Source organism: Amblyraja radiata, chromosome 17 (genome assembly GCF_010909765.2).
Source record: "Amblyraja radiata isolate CabotCenter1 chromosome 17, sAmbRad1.1.pri, whole genome shotgun sequence".
Classification (NCBI taxonomy): domain Eukaryota; kingdom Metazoa; phylum Chordata; class Chondrichthyes; order Rajiformes; family Rajidae; genus Amblyraja; species Amblyraja radiata.
This window is the reverse complement of record NC_045972.1, coordinates 47,428,723-47,446,687: the sequence shown is the minus strand read 5'-3', so window position 1 is coordinate 47,446,687 and position 17,965 is coordinate 47,428,723. Positions and strand designations below refer to the sequence as shown.

The 17,965-nt window shown below is 47.2% G+C and overlaps 1 protein-coding gene across 2 annotated transcripts in view; it reads right to left on the bottom strand.

The window, feature by feature from the left end:
* The window catches only part of neto2 (neuropilin and tolloid like 2), a 48,172-nt gene continuing 30,207 nt past the window's right edge, over window positions 1–17,965 (bottom strand). For both annotated transcript variants that reach the window (XM_033036403.1, XM_033036404.1), the window contains 3 exons: window positions 17,320–17,548; window positions 11,726–11,839; window positions 1–1,205 (listed from right to left, as the gene is read on the bottom strand). In XM_033036403.1, coding sequence (XP_032892294.1) covers window positions 622–1,205; window positions 11,726–11,839; window positions 17,320–17,548 — 927 coding nt within the window. In that variant the 3' untranslated portion in view covers window positions 1–621. The remainder of the gene's footprint in view (window positions 1,206–11,725; window positions 11,840–17,319; window positions 17,549–17,965) is intronic.

Here is a 17,965-nt window from a genome sequence, read left to right as displayed (position 1 = left end):
TTTTACATTTCAACAAGCTTTTTATTTGAACTGGCAAATACACAATTCCGTGAGTCCACTGACGATAACTTCATTCACTTGATTTAAATGATCTAAATAACATGGTTGATTAACTTGTTGGAAGAAAAAATCCAAGCAATAACAAATAGAATATGTTGCCATTCCAATCCATAGACTAGCAGGATCAAAAATATTATTGTTTCCTTTTTAAGTAACAAAAAGGACTATTTGAAAGAAATCTTGATGCTATTGCAATGCTGTTGATGCTAATGCATCTTTGTTTACTACTTCAGTTGAAATACTTCCCTGTAATAAACTGGGGCAGTTAGTGGCCTGATCAGAAAATTAAATCTGCAGCTCATTTATTTACAGTAAGTAATCGTAAAGCAGACACGACACCAACAAGCTTCAGAACACAATTAAATCTCTGTTATGGAGAAGTGTTTTTGTTGGCAGTTGAGGTTTAGGTGAGAGCAGTCCCACTTTTACCACCACGTTTGTCAGTGAGCTGATAATATTAAAACGTGGCGCGGGATGTCAAGGTGTCGAAGCAGCATTTTTCAAAGAGGAAAAAACAAACCCGAAAAGAAAGTGCTCAGTAACGGCGCAGCAGTTTCAGTTTTAAAAGTCAATGGACATTGAACGCTGAACAGTGTCATTTCTTCCCCGCACATAGATGTCAGAAGGGATCTCCTCCATCACCCTGTCTTCTATGACCCGCTCTGGACTGTCCTGCGAGTGTTTTAAAGTGAAGCAACTTTTCTTGAAGGTGCTGTTGAAGGTCTTCATCGGCTGAGGCTGAGAGAAGTCGTTGCGGAACGGCAGATCCATGGAGCTTAAATTAGTCCTGCTCTGCCTAATGTTTGGTGGCTGCGACCCACAGTGATGGTCGTGGATGCACCGTGAGGCACTGGAAGACGACCGCCGCAGTTTATGGTAGTTCTCAAAGTCTTCCGACAAATCGGCCAAGTCCGCGGTGATCTCTTTGTCTCTCAGCGAGAAAAGCTCGTAGTGGGGAGGGTCAAACACCTCCTGAAATCCCGACTTGTTCAACGTGGCTTTGCGGGCTAAAACTTTCTTGCGAGGCTGTTTGACTTGGACCAGGACAGAGATGACGAGAAGGACCAGGACGACTCCAGCTGAAATGCCGATCACTGTCCCGTGAGTCTTGGTGATCTGCTGGAAGAGGCCAGGCGTTTTCTTTTCTGTAAAGTACAGGTGAAACCATCAACGACTGAGAAATTGCCACTATTCACTCCCAGCGTGACAAATAGCTCCTACATTATACACAGGGTCGGGTACTTTGCCCTGTTTCGACGCCTCCGTTTATAATATCTGTACTCATCAGAACCCTAACCATAACCCTAACCCTAACCCTAACCTCTGTAAATACCTCCAGATAAATACAAGTGTTCCATGCGTCACAATACTCCGGGATAGTGAATTCCAGAGATTCATCGCCCTCTGCAAGAAGTTCCTATGTCAAGGATATTGCAAGTGAGATCAGCTTTATGTTAACACATTTGGAAATTGGTTTCCACTGGTCCACCGCTCTGGCACCCTAACCCATACCCTAACCCTAACCCTAACCCTAGACATTCTTGCCGTAGAGGGAGTACAGAGAAGGTTCACCAGACTGATTCCTGGGATGGCAGGACTTTCATATGAAGAAAGACTGGATAGAGTCGGCTTGTACACGCTAGAATTTAGAAGATTGAGGGGGGATCTTATAGAAACTTACAAAATTCTTAAGGGGTTGGACAGGCTAGATGCAGGAAGATTGTTCCCGATGTTGGGGAAGTCCAGAACAAGGGGTCATAGTTTAAGGATAAGGGGGAAATCTTGTAGGACCGAGATGAAAAAATCATTTTTTACACAGAGAGTGGTGAGTCTGTGGAATTCTCTGCCACAGAAGGTAGTTGAGGCCAGTTCGTTGGCTAGATTTAGGAGGGAGTTAGATGTGGCTAAAGGGATCAGACGATATGGAGAGAAGGCATGTACAGGATACTGAGTTGGATGATCAGCCATGATCGTATTGAATGGCGGTGCAGGCTCGAAGGGCCGAATGGCCTACTCCAGCACCTATTTTCTATGTTTCTATGTTAACCCATACCCTAACCCTAACTCTAACACCCCGAAACGGAGGCGCCGAAACGGCAGCGCCGAATGGTACCATTCCGTATACACATGGCTTTATTCCTTGGAGCACAGAAGGCTGAGGAATTATCTTATAGAAGTGTATTAAATCATGAGAGGCATAGATAGGGTTAATACACAATCTTTTTCTCAGGGTATGAAAGTTAAGAACTAGAGGGAATAATTTAGTTTAGTTTAGTTTCGACAATAGACAATAGGTGCAGGAGTAGGCCATTCGGCCCTTCGAGCCAGCACCGCCATTCAATGTGATCATAGCTGATCATCCACAATCAGTATCCCGTTCCTGCCTTCTCCCCATATCCCCTGACTCTTCTATCTTTAAATGCCCTATCTAGCACTCTCTTGAAAGCATCCAGAGAACCTGCCTCCACCGCCCTCTGAGGCAGAGAATTCCACAGACTCACCACTCTCTGTGTGAAAAAGTGTTTCCTCGTCTCCATTCTAAATGGCTTACTCCTTATTCTTAAACTGTGGCCCCTGGTTCTGGACTCCCCCAACATCGGGAACATGTTTCCTGCCTCTAGCGGGTCCAAGTTCAGTTTAGTTTAGAGATACAGTGCGGTATATTTGAATATTATTTTATAACAGCATAGGTTTAAAATGAGAGGGGAAACATTACAATAGGAATCAGAGGGGCAACGTTTTCACACAGAGGGTGGCGGGTATATGAAATAAACTTCCAAATGTAGGTACCATGACAACATACAAAAGACATTTGAGCAGGTATATAGATAGGGAAGGTTTAGAAGGATATGGGTGAAGTGCAGGCGAATGGGACTAGTGTAGATGGGGCATGTGTAGGAAGGAACTGCAGATGCTGGTTTAAACCAAAGATGCAGCGGGCCAGGCAGCATCTCTGGAGAGAAGGAATGGGCGACGTTTTGGGTTGAGAGCCTTTTTCAGACCTTCTTCTTGGATGGGGCATCTTGGTGGGTATGGATGAGTTGGGCTGAAGGGCCTGTTTCCATGCTGTATAACTCTATGACTCTAAGTGAAGGATTAGATTGGTGTGGAGCATGGATCATTGGGTCACATTGCTAGTTTCTGTACAGAATATTCTGCAGCAGGATTTTCATTTGACACTGTTTCCCATGCACCAACCAGAAATTCCCACTTCATCGTACACATTCGATTTTACATTCGTCATTTAATCAAATGTCACGAACAAGAGGGCTTGGCTTTAAGGTGAGAGGGGGGGAAAGTTTAAAGGAGATGTGCGGGGCAAGTTCTTTACACAGAGAGTGGGTGCCTGGAATGGGCTGTCAGAGGAAACAAACAAGACAGGGAATGTTGCCAACTGGCCCGCTGCAGACTGCAGGAGTACTTCAGTGCTGAGGGATGCACTGAAGCTCGGTGCAGCCAACGCCAAGGCTCGGTGGGGGAGGACCACAGTCTAGGGTCCTTCCGCTGCTGGACATGGGGGGCACGGTATGGTGGAGACGCCCCTCAAAATAAGGGAAGGTATCCCACGCCAGGGGGCCACATAAGTGGGGGACAAGGGTGGGGAACAGATTGGTGAAATTTGAGCAATGTATATAGACTGTATTGAACAATTTGTATAGCCTCCGAAAATGTCGGATGAATTTTTCACACGGTTCACGTATTGGATATATTTATTACCTGAATAACGTCTATTTTGAAAAAAAAACAAACAAACAAGGCGGCAATGTTTAACAGGTATTTTCAGCAAAGTGCAAGAATCCCAAGATGAAAAACATTAGCAGCCTGGAAATATTTACAATTTCCGCCTCTTCTCCCTTTATCTGACACCTTTTTGTCTCCTTTTCATCTCAGGCCTTTGTCCACTCATCTGTCACAGGTACAGGGAATCGAGGGATATTGACCACGTACAGGCAGAGGGCAACATGGTTGTATCCTTTATCCTGTATCTGTACAGTGTGGGTGGTCTGATTATAATATGTAAACTCTTTTCTTTGACTGGATAGCAGGTAAAAAAACAGCTTTCCACTCTACCTCAGCGCATGTGACAACAATAAACCAAAGTGAAGTTACAACGCTCGCAGCGCCAGAGACCCCGGTTCGATCCCGACTACGGGCGCTGTCTGTACGGACTTTGTACGTTCTCCCCCATGACCTGCGTGGGTTTTCTCTGAGATCTTCGGTTTACTCCCACACTCCGAAGACGTGCAGGTTTGTAGGTTCATTGGCATGGTGTAGATGTAAATTGTCCCTAGTGTGTGTAGGGTAGTGTTGACATGCGGGGATCGCTGGTCGGCGCAGACTCGGTGGGCCGAAGGGCCTGTTTCTGCGCTGTCTCTCTAAAGCAAACTAAACCGGGCTAAACGTTTACTGTGTGTACTGCTACTGTGCACGCTGTTTCCGTGACAATCTCAGCTCATGAACTGCTTTTGGCCTGACTTTATGATATTTGGATCAAAACCAGGCAAACTCTTTAAGAAGTGTGCCATATATCCATACAGTATATCCACTTTAGGGTGGGCCTCTTTGAAACGCATTGAATAGTGACAGGCTTGGATAGTGTGGTTGTGGAGAGGTAGTTGAGGCCAGTTCATTGACTATATTTAAGAGGGAGTTAGATGTGGCCCTTGTGGCTAAAGAGATCAGGGGGTATGGAGAGAAGGCAGGTACAGGATACTGAGTTGGATGATCAGCCATGATCATATTGAATGGCAGTGCAGGCTCGAAGGGCCGAATGGCTTACTCCTGCACCTATTTTCTATGTTTCTATGTTTCCACTCCCATGGGAGAGTCTAGGACTAGAGGCCACAGCCACAGAATTAAAGGATGTTCTTTTAGGAAGGAGATGGGGAGGAATTTCTTTAGCCAGAGGGCGGTGAATCTGTGGAATTCTTTGCCACAGACGGCTGTGGAGGCCAAGTCAGTGGATATCTCTAAGGCAGAGGTAGATAGGTTCTTGATTAGTACGGGTGTCAGGGGTTATGGGGAGAAGGCAGGAGAATGGGGTTAGGAGGGAGAGATAGATCAGCCATGATTGAATGGCGGAGTAGACTTGATGGGCCGAATGGCCTAATTCAGCTCCTATCACTTATGACCCACTTTATCTGCCAGCACTGACCCAGAAAACGTTCAATATTCAATCTACAAATGTAGAACATGTGGCTCTGTCGCCCAGCTCTAGTGTTGCAGTTAAAAGCCATTCTAACTACATTAATGTTACAATAAAGTGTGCCACTCATGTGGTTAAATTAAACATGGATTCACTTAATATACTAGGTTAACTTCCACTTAATTCCACTATAGTTGATTAAAAAAAAGAAAGGCTCTTTATTTACTCACTATTCAATATCGAGTCCTCGGTGAAAATCGCAAAGAGTTTTAATAATAAGCTTTGGCTTCATCCTGCTCCTTTTCGGACACATACGATTTCATTTATATATAGATATTGTTTATGACACTTTATAAATATTTTTGTTTTGTTTGTTTTTATGCTGTTTCACACTTGCTTTTTATTCTTTTATTCTGTTCGAAATAAATAATAAAAATAAATAAATCTCTTTTCATGCTTTTTTAAAAAATGATGCGTTTCTATACTTTATCAATGACGAATCAACATTGATCAGTTTTATGAATCAGCAGTAAAACTGTGGAATACTCAGAGTGACAGCAAATAATTACCGTTCTTTGGAGAAAATTCGCATCCATTATCGGAAGAAGCATGAAAAGCAATTAGTTCTGATGCACTCACACATCTGCACTGCCCCGGTTTATAAACGAGGCTTTAGAAAATCGAAGTAATGTGGAATAATGGAGTTGGCCAAGCATTATCAGTGCTCCGCTGTACATTTCCTGAGCTCTTTCAATATGATGATCAGGCTTCACATTCCCAGTGATGAACTCACAGCTCTCTCAGCCGGTCCACACTTAAATTGGCATGACTCACACCAAGGTCTGCACGACCTTAATTATTTAATAAATCACAAGAACATTATAAGAGTACAGGGGATGATGGGCGAGTGCAGAATATAAATGTTTGTTGGCAAGTCCGTACAGGCAACGCACCAACAATTGTGGAGAGAAGGAATGGGTGACGTTTCGGGTTGAGACCCTTCTTCAGACTTCAGTCTCGACCCGAAACGTCACCCATTCCTTCTCTCCAGAGATGCTGCCTGTCCCGCTGAGTTACTCCAGCATTTTGTGTCTACCTTCAGTCTAAAGCAGCATCTGCAGTTCCTTCCTACACAGGAACAATTGTAGTGGAGAAGCTTGTTTGGAATTCAGGGAGGAACTAAGAGGGATTAAATATGAAGGAGTAACTCAGCGGGTCAGGCAGCATCTGTGGAGAACATGGATAGGTGACGTTTCACAGAGTGCTGGAGTAACTCAGCGGGTCAGGCAGCATCTGTGGAGAACATGGATAGGTGACGTTTCACAGAGTGCTGGAGTAACTCAGCGGGTCAGGCAGCATCTGTGGAGAACATGGATAGGTGACGTTTCACAGAGTGCTGGAGTAACTCAGTGGGTCAGGCAGCATCTGTGGAGAACATGGATAGGTGACGTTTCACAGAGTGCTGGAGTAACTCAGTGGGTCAGGCAGCATCTGTGGAGAACATGGATAGGTGACGTTTCACAGGGTGCTGGAGTAACTCAGCGGGTCAGGCAGCATCTGTGGAGAACATGGATAGGTGACGATTCACAGAGTGCTGGAGTAACTCAGCGGGTCAGGCAGCATCTGTGGAGAACATGGATAGGTGACGTTTCACAGGGTGCTGGAGTAACTCAGTGGGTCAGGCAGCATCTGTGGAGAACATGGATAGGTAACGGTTTTGGTCAGGGCCCTTCTTCAGACTGATTGGAGCAGGGGGGAGAAAGCTGGAAGAGAGGTGAGGGCAGGACAAAATGTTACAAGTGATAGGTGGAGAGGGGAGGAGAAAGGCTGGAAGTGAAAAGGAGACAGAAGGTTGTGAGATAAGTCGAGAAGAGGTGTGAAATGTGAAGCCAGAGGGAGGGATGTGGGTGCACGGGGAGGGGAAGGGGGAGGGGGAGGGGGAGGGGTGAATAAAGAATCGCAGGACAAAGCCAGATAAGGGAGCAGTCGAGTGATAGGTGGATATCAGCAGGTGTTAAACCAGCATCTGCAGTTCCTTGTATATCCTCTTAAATATTGACCTATTTGTTACACTCTTTCTCTGTTTAGACCAATTATCCTTGTTTTCTAAGACATGTTCATCGGCAACTCATCCAAGTTGCAATGAAGGGGGGGAGGATGAGTGGGATCTATGAAGCCAGATCTTCTCCCAGTTCCTGATGTGCCAGGACTTGGCGAAGGGAGGGATGGAGTACTTGTGCCTGGAGCAGGTTCATGCAAGGAGCAACTCCTGTTCCTCCAGCATCATCTGTTACAGATGCGGCGCATCCTGGACAATACAGCTCACCCCCTCCATGACACACTCTGGTCAACCTGAGGAGCACCTTCAGCAACAGACTGGTTCCACCAAGATGCAGCACAGAACGCCACAGGAGATCCTTCTTTCCTGTGGCTATCAAACTGTACAGCTCCTCCCCCTTCTGTCGTGGGGTAGACTGACTCCACATTTTCCTTAATCTCCATTCCCTTTGTCCTATTTTCACACTCTAACTTCCTTATCTATGTATCTCCCTCTCCCCAACATCAGTCTGAAGAAGGGTCTTGACCCAAAACGTCACCCATTCCTTCTCTCCAGAGGTGCTGCCTGTCCCACCGAGCTACTCCTGCATTTTGTGTCTAACTTCGGAATGAACGTTGAATTCTCTATTCATCCCTGTATCCCTTCGTTATCAACTCTTCCCCAGCCAACAATGGACCATTGTGGGCTCCACTTGTTCATCTGTTGCCGACCCTGATTCGTTCTGCCCTGTTCCTACCTCCAGGTGCCACCGCCTTCAGTCTAAAGGAGGGTTCCAACCAGAAACGTCACCCAGAGATGCTGCCTGTCCCGCTGAGTTACTCCAGCATTTTGTGTTTATCTTCAGTCTAAAGTAGCATCTGCAGTTCCTTCTTACTATTATTCAATAGTTGTCCTTAATCCTTTCATGAAATGAAGCTATTAAATTCACAATCTGCGTGATACAGAATTATTTCCAAATAGGCACACACATTTTTGCTCAGGGGATCTTTCGAAAGGCATCCACAACATTATGAAACATCAAGTGTTTAAGAAGGAACTGCAGATGCTGGAAAATCGAAGGTAGACAAAAATGCTGGAGAAACTCAGCGGGTGCAGCAGCATCTATGGAGGGAAGGAAATAGGTAACGTTTCGGGCCGAAACCCTTTGGGTTTCGGCCCGAAACGTTGCCTATTTCCTTTACTAATTCCTTCGGGTTTCAGCCCGAAACGTTGCCTATTTCCTTTACTAATTCCTTCTGGTTTCAGCCCGAAACGTTGCCTATTTCCTTCGCTCCATAGATGCTGCTGCACCCGCTGAGTTTCTCCAGCGCTTTTGTCTACCTTGTGAAACATCGACTCAAATGGACTTTCGGGACCGGGAGAACAATTTCAGTAGCTTTGAATTGATGCTCTCAGTACAGTCCCTGGCATGTACCTAGTGTCCGTTAGCAAACAATAATGCATTCAGTTAATAATTAGATCTCTAAGCACAGAGCAGATTTGTTTTGGAATTGAATGCCTTGGCACAACCTGCCAGATGATGAGCTAATATTCCCCCCCCCCCGTGGAGACAAGGAAGCATTTCATAATTGTTAAATACACTGCCACGCCGCTAACAATGCAACAATTGCAAGGCACAGTGTGGGCGGCACAGTGACACAGCGGTAGAGTTGCTGCCTTACAGCGCCTGAGACCCGGGTTTGATCCTGACTGTAGGGAGTTTGCACGCTCTCCCTCCGACTGCACAAGTCTTTTCCGGGTGCTCCGGTTTCCCCACCCCCCACCCCCCCACACTCCAAACACATGCAGGATAGAACAAGTGTACGGGTGAAGAAAGACTGGATAGACTCGGCTTGTACTCGCTGGAATTTAGAAGATTGAGGGGGGATCTTATAGAAACTTACAACATTCTTAAGGGGTTGGACAGGCTAGATGCAGGAAGATTGTTCCCGATGTTGGGGAAGTCCAGGACAAGGGTTCATAGTTTAAGGATAAGGGGGAAATCTTTTAGAGAAAATCATTTTTTCACACAGAGAGTGGTGAATCTGTGGAATTCTCTGGCACAGAAAGTAGTTGAGGCCAGTTCATTGGCTATATTTAAGAGGGAGCTTGATGTGGCCCTTGTGGCTAAAGGGATCAGGGGGTATGGAGAGAAGGCAGGTACAGGATACTGAGTTGGATGATCAGCCATGATCATATTGAATGGCGGTGCTGGCTCGAAGGGCTGAATGGCCTCCTCCTGCACCTATTTTCTATGTTTCTATGTGATTGGTGGTCGGCGTGGACTCGGTGGGCTGAAGGGCCAGCTTCCACGCTATATCTCTAAACTAAAGATAAAGCAGCTATTATTACAACATTTAAAAGACACTTGGACAGGTACATAGATGGGAAAGAATTACAGATACATGGGCTAAACGTGGGCAGGTGGGATTAGTGTAGATGGGGCATCTTAGAGGGCATGGACAAGTTGGGCCGAAGGGCCTGTTTCCATGTTGTATGTCTCCATGACCCTATAAGTCAATCATTGTACTTCAGCAAGGACCATCTTGGAGTAGACACAAGGAACTGCAGATGCTGCTTTACAAAAAAAAAAAAAAACAAAGTGCCGGAGTAACTCAGCGGGTCAGTCAGCATCTCTGGAGAAAAGGAATGGGTGACATTGCGGGTCAGACTGAGAGACAGGGGAGAGGGAAACACGTGATTTGGAATGGTACAAAGGGCATGTAGGGTGTGCAAAGGATAGATCAAAGCAGATGATGAGCAAGAAAATGTACAGTGGTTTACTGCCGGCTGAACACAGTGCTGGCTGTAAATTAAACCAATCATTGATGTATTGATTAAGAGCCAGGAAAAGCTAAATACCCTCAATGATACGCAACATTGAAAACAAGTTTAGCGTTAAGGGGCTGTCCCACTGTATGAGCTAATTCAAGAGCTCTCCGAGTTTAAAAAAATCAAACTCGTGGAAGCATGTAGAATGTACGTAGCGTGTATGTCGGAGCTCGGGAACGTCTCTTAGCAGGCTCGCAACACTAACGGCAGGTAGTCGGGAAACGCGGAAAGCTCGTGAAGACTCGTGAAGATTTCTCGACATGTTGAAAAATGTCCACGAGGGCCCCGAGTACTTACGAGCGGCCATTACCGTAAATCTCCGAGTTCGAATCAGGGGAAAGTCGGGAGAACTCTTGAATTAGTTCGTACAGTGGGACAGGCCCTTAAGTGTTTATACCACAATTAGTTGTTACTGAAGGGGGTGCAACATAGCTTACAACACACAAGAATATAATATTATTAAATAAACGCTATATCATAGCTTAAGTGGCGGCGCTGGTAAACGGCTGCGGCTCGCCTGCAGTCCATTTGTCTTTACTTCTTTATGTTGTATTTTTTCGTTTTGTCTAGTTAGTTTTTGTTTTTTAGGTTGTGTTTATGTGGGGGGGAGGTGGGGGGGGGTTGAAACGGGGCTTGCTGTCTCTCTCTTCGGGGGAATACGACTTTTTTTTATCGTATCCCCCTTCTCTGCCTCCGTCTGCGCTGAGGCCTGATGGCGGAGCCGGTGACCTCGGGACTCCGGAGGCAGAGCCAGTCAGGACTTGCACTGGGCTCGCTCCCGTGAGGGCGGCCCAGCTCGGGGCTGGAACGGCACTCCCGTCGGAGTGGCCCAGCCCGAGGGTGGAACGGCGCTCCCGTCGGAGTGGCCCAGCCCGAGGGAGGAACGGCACTCACGTGAGGGCGATCCGGCTCGGGGCTGGAACGGTGCTCCGGTGGCTGGGACGGCGTTCTGGCGGCGGCGACCTGAGTCCGGGGTTGAGCCGCGGGCCAGCGGCTGCGTCCGCTGGACTGGAGGGCGGCAGCTTCGACCACCCCGGGCCGCGGTGTTTGAGCCGGCCCGTTTGCGGGGTTCGGTGAGCCGCGGGACTGTTTGTACCATCGCCCGGTGGGGAATCGCCTCAGCGCAGAGGGAGAGGAGGAGGGAAGAGACTGCAGCTCTAAGATTTTTGCCTCCACCACAGTGAGGAGGTGCTTGGAGGATACACTGTGGTGGATGTTAATTTGTGTTTATTGTTGTTATTATTGTATGATTGTATGTATGACTGCAGGCACGAAATTTCGTTCAGACCGTAAGGTCTGAATGACAATAAAGGCATTCAATTCAATTCAATTCAATTAAGTAATTCAAACATCATGCTCATTTTTACTGCAACACTTCATCATATTCTTACTGTGAAATGAACTTTTCAGATTTCATTAAGAAATAAAATGAGTTATTAAATCAGATTTCCTTATACCCGCGTGTGGAAGTATTAAAACTGGTTCAGATCTATTTGGCTAAGCACTTAAAGGATTGTTCGAGCAAGATAAATAGACTGATTTAACGCATAAATATAATTGTCAGAGAGAAATGGCCTTTGTCAAGTCTGATGAAGTGAAGACGTCGTTTTCTCACAAACGGCATTACAGACGGAGGGAAATAACATTACCTTTGCAATGATTTTCATCCCATGGGTACACACAGTTCTGGACTCCATTACAGACCAAAGAATTGTTGATGCACATGTTACTGTGGCAAAAGAACGTGTTGCCTTGGCAGGGAGCTGTGAGACAAAGGTTAGTGTCACTATAAATTATAGCACAGCAATTGACTCTTCAAAATGCCAGTGCAGCGTTGCTTTGTACGTGTCCATTTAACCATGAACAACAACAACAACAACACACAGCAAATGGCCACTTTAGGGAAGGTCATGTCTTTGTGAGTTCATCAGTCCGCTTGGGTCAATTGCCCAGGGTGTCATGATTCATAGCAACGGCACAAACACAATCTCCTCCACAAATCCAAATACATTCATGAAACCTTGTGTTCAAGAAGGAACTGCAGATGCGGGAAAATCGAAGGTAGACAAAAATGCTGGAGAAACTCAGCGGGTGCAGCAGCATCTATGGAGCGAAGGAAATAGGTGACGTTTCGGGCTGAAACCTGAAGGAATTAGTAAAGGAAATAGGCAACGTTTCGGGCCGAAACCCAAAGGGTTTCGGCCCGAAACGTTACCTATTTCCTTCGCTCCATAGATGCTGCTGCACCCGCTGAGTTTCTCCAGCATTTTTGTGTACATTCATGAAACCTTGCTGGGTTTATCAATCGTTGCTTGGCATTTTAACGATTGATTGATTCAAAGGCACAGCTTGGATACAGGCCCTTCGGCCCACCAAGTCCATGCCGACAATCGGACACTAGTTCTATGTTATCCTCTTTTCTCATCCACTCCTTGCATACTAAAGGGTAATTTTACAAAGGCCAATTGAATCACGATTTTATGCATTCATTGGCTTTGGAAACTAGTTTAGTGTAGTTTAGTTTAGAGATACAGCACAGAAGAAGGCCCTTTGGCCCACCTTGTTCGCACCGACCAAGCGATCCCCGCACATTAACACCACCCTACACACACACGGGACAATTTAAACTTATACCAAGCCCATTAGCCTACAAACCTGCACGTCTTTGGAGTGTGGGAGGAAACTGGAGCACCCGGAGAAAACCCACGCGGGTCACGGGGAGAACGTACAAACTCCGTACAGACAGCGCCCGTAGTCAGGATCGAACCCGGGTCACTGGCGCTGTAAGGCAGCAACTCTACCGCTGCGCCACCGTGCCACCCAGTTATATCTCTTCAATTAACAGCATTCAAAAGGCCAAGTTAAGACTCTGAGATTTCGAACAACTCTGAACATGAAGGGTACAAGATGTTCCTGGGAACATGGCGACTCTTGTGCACTGCCTCAGGGTAACTTACTGTCTTAAGAGCCTGTCCCACTTACGTGACATTTTCCCCGACTGCCAGCACCCGTCATAGGTCTCCGAAAATGTTCAACATGTTGAAAATTCAGCGGCGACCAGAAAGACGCTACGACTCTGTGGGTGACTAGGAGACCTCTCACGACCATACAGGCGACACCCTGGAGACATGCCCCCCTGACGACATGTCGCCTGTATGGTCGTGAAAGCTCTCCTAGTCATCCAAAGAGTCGTAGTAGCGTCTTTCTGGTCGCCACTGAATTTTCAAGTCGCCGAAAATGTTGCGTTAGTGGGACAGGCCCTTAAGATTACTCCTGAACTGAATGCAAAAAAGGAATGTCACTGTACCTAGTTACATGTAACAATCGGAAATAGGACATAGGTTTAAGATGAAGGCGAAAAGGTTTAAAAGGGATCTAACGGGTAACTTTTTCACACAAAGTGTGGTGGGTGTATGGAACAAGCTGCCAGAGGAGGTAGTTGAGGCTGGGGCTATCGCAACATTTAAGAAACAGTTAGACAGGTACATGGATAGGACAGGTTTGGAGGGATATGGACCAAATGCAGGCAGGTGGGACTAGTTCAGATCGGACATGTCGGTCGGTATGGGAAATTTGGGCCGAAGGGCCTGTTTCCACGCTGCATCACTCTCTGACTAGGAAGTGGTGGCGCTGTTAACAGCTGCGGCTCGCCTGCAGTCCGTCTGTCTTTACTTTTTTCTGTTGTTTTTTTTGTCTTGTTTTGGTTAAGTTTTAGTTTGTTGGGTTGTGTTAGGGGGGGGAGGGAACATGTTCTCTGTCTCTTCCTTCGGGGGAATGCGACTTTTTCGTGTCGTATCCCCCTTCTCTGCCTCCGTCTGCGCTGAGGCCTAATGGCGGAGCTGGCGGCCTCCAACCTGCGACCGACCCCAAGGCTCCGGAGGCAGAGCCAGCCAGGACTTACCAACGAGAGGCTGGCCGTCTTCGGGGCTAAGGCAGCGGTGGCCCGACTTGCTGGTGCGGCGTTCTGGCTTTCGGCGGCGGCCTGGAGCTGATGCAGCGGGGCTCGGAGTTGAGACTGCGGGACCCGGAGCTGGGGCAGAGGCCCGGAGCGGAGACTGCGGGACCCGGAGCGGCGACTGCGGGACCCGGAGCGGAGACTGCGGGACCTGGAGGGGAGACTGCGGGACCTGGAGCGGAGACTGCGGGACCTGGAGCTGATGCAGCGGGGCTCGGAGCTGAGACTGCGGGACCCGGAGCGGAGACTGCGGGACCCGGAGCTGGGGCAGCGGCCTGGAGCTGGGGCGGCTGCCCAGAGCTGGGGCAGCGGGACCCGGAGCGGAGACTGCGGGACCCGGAGCGGAGACTGCGGGACCCGGAGCGGAGACTGCGGGACCTGGAGCTGATGCAGCGGGACCCGGAGCGGAGACTGCGGGACCCGGAGCGGAGACTGCGGGACCCGGAGCTGGGGTGGCGGCCTGGAGCTGATGCTGTGGCGGGCCGTCTCGGAGCGGAGACGGCGTTCCGGCTTTCGGCGGCGGCGACAACACCGCGGAGGTCCGCTGGACTGGAGAGCGGCATCTTCGGCCTGGATCGATCGCCTCAGCGCAGAGGGAGAACAAGGAGGGAAGAGACGGAGACTAAGACTTTGCCTCCATCACAGTGAGGATGTGCTTGGTGAACTCACTGTGGTGGATGTTTAATTTGTGTTTATTGTATGTTTTGTTATTATTGATTCTGTGTATGACTGCAGGCAACATAATTTCGTTCAGTCCGAAAGGTCTGAATGACAATAAAGGGTCTATCTATCTACTATAATAATGTACTGTTGAATCTTTGAACCGTTGATCAATCTGAAATGGAGGAAATGAGTCAGAAAATAGTGAAATGATGATAAAGTGATGGGCCGTTCAATTTTATATAACGCAGAACATTTTGTGCATTGAGATCCCATTTTTCACGGTGATCTTTTCAGGGGTTGGGTGTGAGTCAATTGCTTTAATTTTGAATGCTTAGACATGATGTCAGTGTAAGTGTCAAACTATCGGGAACTGTTGATTACTCTGCAGGTGGGAAGTTGACAGAGCTAAAAATACAAGTGTTATCTGCAGGCATCTGCCACCTGCGATGCATAATTCATGCCTTTTTTGTCTCGAGGTCTGTTTTAAAATATATGCGACATGAACGTTACATGAAAAAGGTTCACAGGGTCGGATGTGCTCTTTATTTTTAATGACATTTCTTATTAGAGTACGCATTTTTCTGTGTTTAAGCTACGTTAAAGAGGTGGTGTAACAACTGAATAGCACAGTGGTGCAGTTGGTGGAGTTGCTGCCTCACAGAGCTAGAGACCCTGTTTCATCCCGACCTTGGGTTCTGCCTGTGTGGAGTTTGCACGTTCTCCCAGTGACTGCGTGGGGGTGGGTTGTAGGTCTATTGGCCCTCTGTAAGTTACCCCTAGTGTGTAGGGAGTGGATGGGAAAGTGGGTTAATACACTGTAGAACAATAGACAATAGACAATGGGTGCAGGAGTAGGCCATTCGGCCCTTCGAGCCAGCACCGCCATTCAATGTGATCATGGCTGATCATCCCCAATCAGTACCCCGTTCCTGCCTTCTCCCCATATCCACTGACTCCGCTATTTTTAAGAGCCCTATCTAGCTCTCTCTTGAAAGTATCCAGAGAACCTGCCTCCACCGCCCTCTGAGGCAGAGAATTCCACAGACTCACCACTCTCTGTGAGAAAATGTGTTTCCTCGACTCCGTTCCAAAATGGCTTACCCCTTATTCTTAAACGGTGGCCCCTGGTTCTGGACTCCCCCAACATCGGGAACATGTTTCCTGCCTCTAGCGTGTCCAAACCCTTAATAATCTTACATGTTTCATTAAGATCCCCTCTCATCCTTCTAAACTCCAGAGTGTACAAGCCCAGCTGCTCTATTCTCTCAGCATATGACAGTCCCGCCATCCCGGGAATTAACCTGGACTCCCCCAACATCGGGAACATGTTTCCTGCCTCTAGCGTGTCAATCAATCAATCAATCAATCGAACAATCAATGAGTTATTAAGCATGCCATTGTTTTCTATTTATTCTTTTTGGAGGGTGACAACACGTCTTGAGCTTTTCCATAAAAACATCCCCACCATCGAAGTGATCTACAGGAGATGCTGCCTCAAAAAGGCAGCCAATATTACCAAGACCCCCACACCCTGGACACGCTCCCATTTCACTCGGCAACAAAGCACAGGGGTGGAATGCATCATCAATAAGGATGGTATTATAGTTATTTGAAAATTTAGTGTCCTAGAAAATGTGGTGATTTTGTATTACGGTGGTGGGGTGTGTTAGCACGGTTTTGGTTTGTAAATATTTATTTTATATCACAATTAAGTAAATTATTTTTGATTTAAAAAAAAAAGGAGTCTTTCTTAGGTAGAGGTTGAGGAACAACTTCATCCAAACAACTATCAGGCTCATCAACACGACAAACGCCAACCACAACTATGAACCTCTTTGGTTGCATGAAGGTCTGTTTTTTTGCACTCGTATTGCGTTTTTGAATTTATTGAATTTTTGCTTATTATATATTATCTGTGTGCATGTTGTTTACTGGCCTGTAATGTTGCTGGAAGTGAGAATTTCAGTTCCATTGTCAGTACATATGAGAATTAAACACTTGATTCTTGAAGGTAGACACATGATGCTGGAGTAACTCAGCGGGACAGGCAGCATGTCTGGAGAGAAGGAATGGGTGACGTTTCGAGTCGAGACCCTTCTTCAGACTGATGTCAGGGGAGGGGGCGGGACAGAGATAGAATGTCGTCGGAGACAGTAAGACTGGTGGGAGAACTGGGAAAGGGGAGGGGATGGAGAGAGAGAGGAAAAGCAAAGGCTACTTGAAGTAGCAAACTTGATTAAGTTGGAGTAACTCAGTGAGTCAGGCAGCATCCCTGGAGAGAAGGAACAATCAAGAGAGAGCTCTTAAAAATAGCGGAGTCAGGGGATATGGGGAGAAGGCAGGAACGGGGTACTGATTGGGGATGATCAGCCATGATCACAGTGAATGGCGGTGCTAGCTCGAAAGGACGAATGGCCTCCTCCTGCACCTGTTGTCTATTAGCTTCGGCCTAGGTGTAAGGTGTCACTAGTGTTTGTAGGATAGCATTAGTGTGCGGGGATCACTGGTCAGCGTGGACTCGGTGGGCCAAAGGGTCTGTTTTCATGCAGCATTTCTAAACTTAAACTTATTTATGCAGTAATCTAGCAATAAATGAAGTCAGAATTGGAAGTTTTGTTTACTTACGATCCAGAAATGAAGTAAATAGCATGGTGAATCGACTTCTCCGACTGCCCTGGTCTGCCCACATCCGGACCACACCCACGCCGGTCTGTAGCATGACGTCGTTGGCTACAGTGCTGCAAAACTTTGCCTTGAGGTTTTCAATGGCACTGCTCCCATCGTAGACGGCCACAAAGTTCCTCTTGCATTCGTTGGAGTGATCCATTTGATAGTCTATAAAGCGTAAATAAATCTAGCGTGGGGGAAAAGATGTTGAATTTCAATCATAAGTTCGTGAGTTCCAGGAGCAGAATTAGGCCATTCGGCCCATCGTGTCTACTCCGCCGTTCAGTCATGGATGGTCTTTTAAGAAGGAACTGCAGATGCTGGGAAATCGAAGGTGGGCAAAAGTGCTGGAGAAACTCAGCGGGTGCAGCAGCATCTATGGAGCGAAGGAAATAGGCAACGTTTCGGGCCAAAACCCAAAGGGTGAAGGAAATAGGCAACGTTTCGGGCCGAAACCCAAAGGGTGAAGGAAATAGGCAACGTTTCGGGCCAAAACCCAAAGGGTGAAGGAAATAGGCAACGTTTCGGGCCAAAACCCTTTGGGTTTTGGCCCGAAACGTTGCCTATTTCCTTTGCTCCATAGATGCTGCTGCACCCGCTGAGT